Source organism: Felis catus, chromosome B2 (genome assembly GCF_018350175.1).
Source record: "Felis catus isolate Fca126 chromosome B2, F.catus_Fca126_mat1.0, whole genome shotgun sequence".
NCBI classification, from domain to species: domain Eukaryota; kingdom Metazoa; phylum Chordata; class Mammalia; order Carnivora; family Felidae; genus Felis; species Felis catus.
In genome coordinates this window covers 89323620-89334247 of record NC_058372.1, presented here as the reverse complement: position 1 = coordinate 89334247, position 10628 = coordinate 89323620, and the positions used below count along the sequence as shown (strand labels likewise).

The 10628-nt window shown below is 43.2% G+C and overlaps 1 protein-coding gene across 9 annotated transcripts in view; it reads left to right on the top strand.

Annotated features, from left to right (window-relative positions):
• Positions 1 to 777: 777 nt before the first annotated feature.
• Positions 778 to 10628, top strand: part of USP45 (ubiquitin specific peptidase 45) — a 78017-nt gene continuing 68166 nt past the window's right edge. For 2 of the 9 annotated variants that reach the window (XM_045057883.1, XM_045057882.1), the window contains exons 1-3: positions 5835 to 5944; positions 9817 to 9841; positions 10520 to 10601. In XM_045057883.1, the coding sequence (XP_044913818.1) occupies positions 10541 to 10601 (61 nt within the window). In that variant the 5' untranslated portion in view covers positions 5835 to 5944; positions 9817 to 9841; positions 10520 to 10540. Of the gene's footprint in view, positions 913 to 1216; positions 1632 to 5834; positions 5945 to 9816; positions 9842 to 10519; positions 10602 to 10628 lie in introns of those variants that run through there. The other 7 variants (XM_045057881.1, XM_019831004.3, XM_019831006.3 and 4 more) reach the window with 5 other exon arrangements.

Here is a 10628-nt window from a genome sequence, read left to right as displayed (position 1 = left end):
CCCCTATTCCAAAACATGATTATGTATCCCTATACCTAGCACAGTAACCGGCAGATTTATAGTTATATTTGTTGAATGAGAGGTTTCCATACATACAATGTAAAACATCTAGTAACTTTCCTTGCCAAGTTCTTTACATAGAAATAATGCTATTTCGTAAGAAATGAATGAGAGTTTTTAAGGGAAAATCAAAAATTTTTCGGCTTATCTCTGGTATCTTTTGACACTTAATCCAAGGTTCTATCCCTAAGGCCACACCTGTCTCCTGGCTGAAGAGTTGTGGGAGATTACAAAGCTTGTAGAGCTTACCCATAACTAGCGTTGACGCTTGCATTATCATTCGGACAAAATATTTTCAAACCAACTACTTTTAACTAAACAGATGCAACGTCCAGACCACTTTAACGGATAATCGAGCTTCGAAGAAGTATAGGTGTAGGTCAAGAAAATTTCTGTGTAGTAAGTAACGACAGGTAAGCCAAAAATAGTGAAAAAATGCAAGATAACGTATGACAAATGTTAGATGTGACTTTATCGTACAGAAGAGGGTGATGGAGGGAAGTCGGAGGTTATCCCGTTAGGCCCTCAGCAACAAGTGGGACCTAAGTCCCCGACTCGGGGGAGGCCTGAGGGGCGCACTCCCGGACGCTCGGGACGCCACAAGGAGCCGGTTGCTATTATTCTAAGATTAGCCTGGCCTGTAGCACTCTGCAGACTTAGAGAACGCAGGCGCGACGCGAGCCGACCCCGCCCTGTCCACGCCCCACTCCCGATGCCCGACCGCCAGAAGCGCGGCCTGGAACCCGCCCGGCTGTGGGGCGGGCGCACGAGGCCACGCCCCTGCCGGCGGGGAGGTCGGCTGCGCAGGCGCAGTCTCTTGAGGTTGTAGACGCGGCGTCTCGGCCCGGCGTGGTGAGTCCGGACTGCGGCGCTGGGGTTGCCGCAGTATCTCGGTCGTCGCTTCCTCGCCTCCAGCCTCTTGTGGCAGGACGGGCCTGGGAGAGAGGCGTCCTGCGCCTCCACCCCTCCCCACTTCGCGGTCCCGGGGCGGGGGGGGGGGGTTTCCAGGAGGTCGCCGAGGGCCGCGTGAGTGCGGCCCGGCTGGGCGGCGGCTGGAGGAGCCGGGGTTGTTTGGGCGGGAGGGGGGCCGCGGGGAGGGGCCCGCGTCTCCGCGCGATCGCGACCGAGGCTCGGCCCGACACCCTTTTCCCGCCTCCCTCCCGCGCTCTCGCCTCACTACCGTTTTGTCTTGAGAAAGTTGGGATGCTTTGGGTAGGAACCGGAGGAAGGAAGGCTCACCGCGGGGTTTTGGAAGCATCGCAGAGTATTAGGAGCCCTGGAGACGAGCTGCCGGGGTCCGAGTCTCCACCATTCGCTGGCTCCCGGACCTCTGCAAGTCACTTAACTTCTGTGTGTCTGTTTCCTCAAGGGTAAAATGAGGGAAGTAATAGTAACCTCTCTCAAAAGGTGATTGTTGAGAATCAAGTGTGATAGCATCTTTGAAGTGCTTAGAGCCGAGCCTGATGCACAGCAAAAGTATGCACGTGCTGTTCATGTTTTGGAGCCTGATAACTAAAAGGACAGTGTGTCCTTCCCACGCTGAAAACAACTGCCCGAGAGAGAGTCCAAGGGTAGGGAAACATGATTTTTTTCTTTTTCTCTTGTTTTTTCTTTGAGAATATGGGCTTTTGTTTGTATAGCATCTTTTTATAAAAAAATGCAAACATCTCTAAATAAGTTGCACAGCCTACAGCAGAGAAAAGACGGATGTTAGAGTAACACTGAAGTTGAAAACTGAAAAGTTTTGTTTGAGAAACCTCGTGAGAAAAATGGCCAGAGCTTATTTGTGCTGAAAAGAGTTAACACACCGGCCCTGAGGCTGCTATCCTTAGAAAGGTCCGCTTTGCAAGGCTACAACTTGTTTGGCATCTGGGAGAGAACTATATAGTTAAGCCGGAGTTACCAGCCCCCATAAAACCCCCCTGGCCTGTGAGTCTGTTATGGGTTCCCTGACAGAAACATTGCACAGACATTGCTAGATTTTCCTTTTTGGGGTAAAGAGTGCTCTGTTTGACCCTTTCGGGGAGGGAGAGAACATAAGCCTGCACGTGGATTCCTGCAAACTTCACTTGTGTCTTTTTGCATTATGATCCAGGCTGTAGTCCATACGACATTGCTGTAATAAAAATTAGTTATGAGTACAACTACATGCTGAGTCCTGTGAGTCCTTCAAGTGAATCCCCAAATGTGAGGGTGGGCTTGGAACTCCCCAGATCCAATATTGGTGGTAGAAAGAACTTGAAGGCCTAGTAATTGAACTTTAATTTTATTTCTTTTTGCCTTAAAGGGGACTGAAAAGGAAAGCTATCCAGATAAGTGATTGCTAAATAGTGGGTTGCTGTCCAGAAGTAATCCTGTTTAGATATATTCCATATGTCAGAAAAATCACTGGAACTTAACTCTACTTGCCAAGTTTGATTGTCTTTTACAGACCTTTTGCAGATTATAGGTCAAACACCTGATTTTTTTGTTGTTCTGCCAGCATTATGTGCCATTGCCTATCTAGAGTTTATCTGTGCAGTTGGGGAAAAGGTGTGACAAGTCTCTCATGGCCATTTTTCCTAGATTCTATTACTTATGCCTATATTTTGAGGACATCAAGTTGAAATATTTGGAGGTAACTGTAGGCTTGGGGGTGGAAAGATCAGATTTGCCATCTGATTCTGTCTTTTTTCCCCCTCAGTTAAGTAGAAGACTAGATACTATTTTGAGAAGTAAGTAGATGGAGGAGTAAGAGGTTTGGGAGAGTGAGAAAGGTTTCAGATGACTGTGTGAGGAGTAGGTAAGTAAGTTTTCCAGAAAGTGTAGTGGATAATGGCATGTCTTAATCCATTTGAGATTGAGACTGTGTTATGAATTTAGCAACCCAGTCTGCTTTCTTACAAGATTTTCTCCAGCCTGTTTGGATGGAGACGTGGAGAAAGTAGTTAATTGGGTTCATTTAGGTTTGAATTTGTGTTAGAGGAGTGATATGGTAGTCCTTAAGGCTGTGCTTTCATACTTTGTTCTTCCTATGTACATGGTAAGGTTGCACTCTTTGTACACGCCCACCTCCCACCCCCATATGCCCCATGTCTACTTGAAGTTAAATGTGGCCCTATGACTTGCTTGTGCTGGTAAAATATGACCAGATGCGACATATGTCATTTCCCAGTGAAGCTTTTTTTTTTTTTAATGCTTATTTATTTTTGAGAGAGAGAGAGAGAGAGAGAGAGAGAGAGAGAGCGCGCGCGCGCGCGCGCGCGCGCGCACACAAGTGGGGGAGGGGCAGAGAGATAAAGGGAGACATAATCTGAAGCAGACTTCAGGCTCCGAGCTACCAGCACAGAGCCCTACCTGGGGGCTCAAACTCATGAGCCATGAGATCATGACCTGAGCTGAAGTCAGACGTTTAACCCACCGATCCAGCCACCCAGGCCCCCCTCTCTGAAGCTTTTTTAAAAAAAATTTTTTTTTCAACGTTTATTTATTTTTGGGACAGAGAGAGACAGAGCATGAACGGGGGAGGGGCAGAGAGAGAGGGAGACACAGAATCGGAAACAGGCTCCAGGCTCTGAGCCATCAGCCCAGAGCCCGACGCGGGCCTCGAACTCATGGACCACGAGAGCATGACCTGGCTGAAGTCTGACGCTTAACCGACTGGGCCACCCAGGCACCCCATGAAGCTTTAAGAACCAGCACTCCATTTGCCACTTCCCCATCTCTGTGCCTTGCTGTAGTGATCATGGAAGTGCTTGGTGAGAGGCAGCCTCTTATCAACCTGCGCATTAAAAGTGAATAAGGAGTGGCTGATCAGGCAAGCTGGAGGAACTTCAGTTATGATTAGGGAAGGGAATACCTGAATTAGTGATTTTGCAAGGTGGAACTGTAGGGGTAAGTGGATGAGGAAGTTTGGAGGGAAAAGGCAGTCAGAAATGAAATGGTCGGGATTCCTGGCTTGCTCTGTCAGTAGAGCATCTGACTCTTCAACTCACGATCATGAAGCCCCATGTTGGGTGTGGAGACTAGTTGGAAGAAAAAGAAAAGAAATGGTCAGGGAACTCAGAGGCTTTGTAGCTCTCCAACCCTGAAGGCCATGATTTGTTGCAACTCATTTCAAGAGTGATGACCCCTGGAGTTGAAGAAATGGCTCTTAAAATGGTAAACCCCAAAACTCCCTTTTGTGGAATATGGTAGAACTAAATCAAGATTCAGAATTTATTATTGAGTTGAAAGATTCTTCCACCTTGATCAATAAAAGCAAGGAAACAGTTATGAAAATTACAGTATAGCTTAGCCATGGAACAGATACTAGGTAGCATTTAGGCTAAGCTACTTTAACAGAGACTCCAAGTACAGTGGTTTTAAAAAATGCTTCTTTTTATCTAAAATTTTTAGAATTAACTTTAGGGTTTTAAGAAATGTAAGGGACAGAGGTAAGTGACACCATGAAGAGACAAATTAAGTGTGGTACTTTATACGATGTTGCTATTGAAAGTGTAGCAATGGACTCCCAGCAATCCTTCCAACTGAGAGTTTGTTAGGCAAAACCTCAGGTCCTGTACCAGACTTGCTGAACCGAAATCCTTATTTTAACAACATCTTTAAGGTGGCTCATATGCACTGCCCTGCTCTCTTAAAAAAGCTAGTGTTTAGGAAAGTATAAGATGGGAAGAACAGTTGTAGATTAAAAGATACTAACAATCAACAGGACAGAACCAATACAGAGTGCAAATCTTGACTGAATATTGATTGATTAAAAAAAAAAACCAGTATGGAAGATGTTTCAGCTGAAGAGGTTAGAATATGGTGGAATATCAGAATAGGGGATTACTGTTCATTTTCTCAGATGTGATGATGATGAAATTATATGGAAAAATGTTCTTAAAAGAGACATGTTCTTTGCGACTTCCTTTAAAATAGTTGAGCAAAAACAAACATACCACATACGTGTATATATGTCTCTCTCTATACACGCTGATGTTTAGATAAAACAAATATGGCAAAATGTTCTCCGGGTGGAATCTAGGTAGTAAATATATGGGTGCTTATTATATTGTTCTTTTAACTTTTGTGGAAGTGTAAATTTTTTCATGATAAAAAAGTGGAGAAAAAAATGCAGTAGTGTAGAACAATTTATTTCTCTCTCACTTCAGTGCTAGGTCATATAGTGCAGGTAGGGCTGGCACACGGCTTCCATCCCTGGTCTGTGCTTTTCCAGCTTTTACTATTTCCTAGCTAGTGATGGGAAAATGGCAAGGGGAGCACATGGTCTAGAAGCAGCACTTACTTCCTTGATCAGAACTTTAGTTTTTTCATTCACCTGAGCATCATTTTTCCAGGGAGTAGTTGGTAAAAGTCAAATGTCATGTGCATTTGTATATTGGTTTAATAAAGATTTCTTTGGTTTCACCTGATGTTTTCTTCTCCCTCTGTTGATTTCCTAGGCCCAACTAAAATAGAAGTCATTTCAGTCTTGTTTTTTTTTTAACGTTTATTTATTTTTGGGACAGAGAGAGACAGAGCATGAACGGGGGAGGGGCAGAGAGAGAGGGAGACACAGAATCGGAAACAGGCTCCAGGCTCTGAGCCATCAGCCCAGAGCCCGACGCGGGGCTCGAACTCACGGACCGCGAGATCGTGACCTGGCTGAAGTCGGACGCTTAACCGACTGCACCACCCAGGAGCCCCCAGAAGTCATTTCAGTTTTAATATACATAAGGTACAGTAGCTAAAATTTTCATTTTGAGGATTAAAGTATGTTCATCCCCTCTCCCCCCTCCCCATCTTTTCAGTAACTAACAGATGCGGGTGAAAGAACCTTCCAAAGCTTTACCCGAGAAAGCAAAAAGAAGTAAAAGGCCTGCTATACCTCGTGATGAAGACTCTTCAGACGACATTGCTGGTAAATTGTGATATCTGGCATCCTTAATAGTGTTGCGGAAAATAACCATATTTGTTTTTAATTAAATCCTTTGCCCTTTATTTTCACTATTTTCTTTCTTTTTTTTTTAAATTTTTTTTTAACATGTATTTATTTTTGAGAGACTGAGAGGCAGAGCATGAGGGGGGCAGGAGCAGAGAGAGGGAGGGAGACACAGAATCCGAAGCAGGCTCCAGGCACCGAGCTGTCAGCACAGAGCCCGACACGGGGCTCAAACTCAAGAGTCGTGAGATCATGACCTGAGCCGAAGTCAGACGCTTAACTGACTGAGCCCCCCAGGGGTCCCTATTTTCACTATTTTCTACATGAACTTTAAAATCAGCTTGTCTAGTTCCAGAACATCCTGTTGATATTTTTATTGACATTTTTGTTTAGTTTATAAAGTAACCTAGAATTGGCATCTTTTTGTTTTCCGTTCTTCATGGCCTGTTAAAACCAAGCCTTCAAGGCCGGGAGGCGTCTCTGGGAGCTGCTCACCTTGGACTTGGTTTTCTCTTCAGCTTCATGACCTCCGTTTTGGCCTCTGAGGATTCATACTTTCTTACTAGTTCAGCTCTCCATTTAAAAAGTTGTTTAGGGGCGCCTGGGTGGCACAGTCGGTTAAGCGTCCGACTTCAGCCAGGTCACGATCTCACGGTCCGTGAGTTCGAGCCCTGCGTCAGGCTCTGGGCTGATGGCTCAGAGCCTGGAGCCTGTTTCCGATTCTGTGTCTCCCTCTCTCTCTGCCCCTCCCCTGTTCATGCTCTGTCTCTCTCTGTCCCAAAAATAAATAAACGTTGAAAAAAAAAATTAACATTACTTAAAAAAAAAATAAATAAATAAATAAATAAACGTTGAAAAAAAATTAAAAAAAAAGTTGTTTAAAATTTTTTTCTTTTTTTTTTTTAATGTTTATTTACTTTTGAGAGAGAGAGAGAGAGAGAGAGAGAGAGAGAGGGACAGAGTGCAAGCAGGGGAGGGCAGAGAGAGGGAGAATCTGAAGCAGGCTCCAGGCTCTGAGCTGTCAGCACAGAGCCTGATGCGGGGCTCAAACTCACGAGCTGTGAGATCATGACCTGAGCCAAAGTCAGGCGCTCATCTGACTGAGCCCCCCAGACACCCCTTTTATTTCCTGTTTACGTGGTTTTAACTTGGAAAGTGTTTGAGGACAGCTGGATTGCTATATTGAGGGAAGACTAATTATATCTTTAAGCATTTGTTTTATTCTGTGGATATGATTTTTTTTTCAGGGATTCTGAGTATTCTTATGTTAACTCTTCCTTGCCTGTCTTCTAGTTTCTTTTTCCTCAAATCTTCTAAAACTCCTGTTTCCTTTTCATTTTGCTTGCTGTTTTCATGTTTATCTTCACAGTGTTTTCTGCAGTGTCTGTTTCACCTTATGCCCTTTTTACTTTTGCCGTCATTTTTGTGGTTTATTTTTTTTTCTTCCATTTCTTTCCTGAACCCTGCTGGTCACTTCCTACTGTTTTGCCACCTTGTGCTAGAGCATTTTGCTTCTGTTTTGTATTTTTATTTCATGGCAATTATTTCTGTGCCACTTGTTTTTCCTTTTTATTATATTGGCATAGAATTTGTGGTTTTGATTTCTCATTTCTTTCATTCTTTGAAGGAGGGTCACTTTTCTTGGGCCATTTAGTTTTGGAATATTCGTGTAAGAAGGAAGGCCAAAGCACTGTCGAGACCAACTGTAGTTTTGAGTCTGAGTGCATTGAACCTTCTTCCCACCCAACAGGATTATGCCGCCCTGGGTTATTTCAGAATCCAAAATATCCCTTCTCCCTTGCCTTAGAGAGAAGACTATTTCTGGCAAACATGGCTTGTTCTTTTGTTTCTCACTTAGTGAATGAGACGTTGCTGCCTTTTGCTTCTCAGAACAAAACTGGATACAGGGGAGCTCCTGCCAGTGTGGTTGCAGCACAGAGATTTCGGTTTTGTTCTTGTCTGTGAAGCACACGTCGTTCTCTGTGAAGTCTACAGCTGCAGTGTTCTCTCTGCTTCCTTCTGTATACACTCCTATTTGGGATTTCTGGGCCTCAGTTGTCTCCTGGTTTTTCTGAAAATGAACTTGGTTTTTTTGTTTTGTGTTCTTGTTGACCTTGGGTGGTTCTGGGAAGAGAATGGGAAAGTGTTGATTTTAGACCATCATTTACAAACTGGAAGACCTCCTTGTGGAGTTTTTATTAATACTTAAGATGAAAAACATGGAGATTTTATTTGTTTCTGATTTGTTAATGTGGAACAACGATAGACTTCAATACATTTGTAGATTTTCTTCAGGAATCCCTAGAGGACTTGTTTGGCAAATCAAATTTAGACAATTGTATAACTAAATTACAGAAAACTGAGGAAATCTCCTTATTAGCACAGAAAAAAAAATTTTATGTTTCCCCCCACAAGAGATTATGAATACTATTTACTTATTTATTAAATGTTTATTTATTTTGAGAGAGAAAGAGAGGGTGAGTATGAGTGGGAGGAGGACAGAGAGAGAGGGAGAGAATCTGAAGCAGGCTCCATGCTGTCCGTGCAGAGCCATGACCATGAGATGATGACCTGAGTGGAAATCAAGAGCTGGCTGCTTCTCTGACTGAGGCACCAGATGCCCCTATAAATACTGTTTAAACACTGGTTAGTCTTGTAGAAAAACTTCAAACTTTCAGATTTCTTTATAAAAAGTACCTATGGTTGAGGCATTTAAAAGCTAATAGAATTCATTTAGAGGCCTGGAACCTGTTTATAATGAATTTACTTATCTCGGAATTCATTAACAATTTCAGTTTTATAAGTCTGATTTATAGAATCAGAGACTAGTTAAGTTGTCCCCTGGCCAGATCCCACCCCAGAGATGATATAGAAAGTGTATGGAATGATTTTTCCACTTAGAATTTTAAAATATAAAAACTCAAAGCAGTGATATTTGGTAAACCATGTCTAGGTCCTGTTCTTGTGTGGTCATCTATCAGTCTTCCCCACAACACCCCTTTCATTAATGGCATGTGTCCTTTTCAAATACAGGACTTCAGAGTCACTCCTTTTGTGTCTATTCTTGTAACTTGCTCTTGGTGTACAATGAGAAGGCTTAATCTTTTATCAGATTTACACATTACTTTTGCTGAAAGTAAATTATATTTTACAACAAATCACTTGTCAGGAGTCACATTCTTAGCCTTCAGGATGAATGGGACTAACGCTTAGCCTCTCTTTAGTTAACTAATAGGGGCAAGGAGTGCTGGGCATTTAGGAAGGGAAGTGGAGAAAGTGGAAATGCACATACTCCTGTTTCCCTCTTCAAGTTACTCAGTCTTGCCTTCGTTGTTTGGTTTTGGCAGATAGTTGTAGTTTTGGTGTTTGGGATAGTTGAAGTTGGAGAAATGGAAGTGTCATTGTGTCCTTGCGAGAAGACTATGGTTATCTGAAGAAATAAAAACATATTAGGTCATTTTGGTCATTTGTCTCCTCACGGTGCACACAGTGGGACTCTGTTATAAAGGATAATTAAGGGCTATGCAAAGTCATTTGCTATTTGAAAATATTCATTAAGGGGCGCCTGGGTGGCTTGGTCGGTTAAGCGTACGACTTCGGCTCAGGTCATGATCTCACGGTCCGTGAGTTCGAGCCCCGCGTTGGGCTTTGTGCTGGCAGCTCAGAGCCTGGAGCCTGTTTCAGATTCTGTGTCTCCCTCTCTCTCTGCCCCTCCCCTGTTCATTCTCTGTCTCTGTCTCAAAAATAAATAAACGTTAAAAAAAAATTAAAAAAAAAATTCATTAAGGACAATTCTTGTACCTGTAAATGATTCCATTGTTTGTTCTTCTCTCTCTCCTTTCTCCCAACAGGGATGAAAATAGCATCAGAGCAGAGGTAGGCTCTGTGGAAAGATTTTATGTGTGTATCTTAATGAGAAGAAAATATATTCAAAATCCTTATTAACACAGCTGCTCAGCAAATTATCTCCTTTATTTATTAAACTTTTTACTTTTGGCCTAATTTTACTTTATTTTTTTAACATTTGTTTATTAAAAAAATTTTTTTAATGTTTATTTTTGATAGAGAGAGAGAGAGACAGAGCATGAGTGGGGGAGGGACAGAGAGAGAGGGACACACAGAATCCAAAGCAGGCTCCAGGCTCTGAACGGTCAGCATAGAGTCCGATGCAGGGCTCAAACTCACAGACCATGAGATCATGACCTGAGCCGAAGTCGGATGCTCAACCGACTGAACCACCCAGGCGCTGTAACATTTACTTATTTTTGAGAGATGGAGAGACAGAGTGTGAGAGGGGGAGGGGCAGAGAGAGAGGGAGACACAGAATCCAAAGTAGGCTCCAGGCTCTGAGCTGTCAGCACATAGCCCGATGCAGGGCTCGAACTCACCGTGAGATCATGACCTGAGCCGAAGTTGGACACTTAACTGACTGAGCCACCTGGGCGCCCCTATTTTTGACCTGATTTTAAATTAATAGGAAGGTACAGAGAAATACACAAGGGGGTCCCATTCATTCTTCACCCAACCTCTCCTGATTTAATCTTATTTCTACAGTATGAGATTAAAACCAGGAAGATGACGTCACTACAATCCTTAGAGCTTCTTCTGATTTCACCAGATCTACAAGGCCTCATATGTGTGTATTTGAGTGTGTATAACTCTA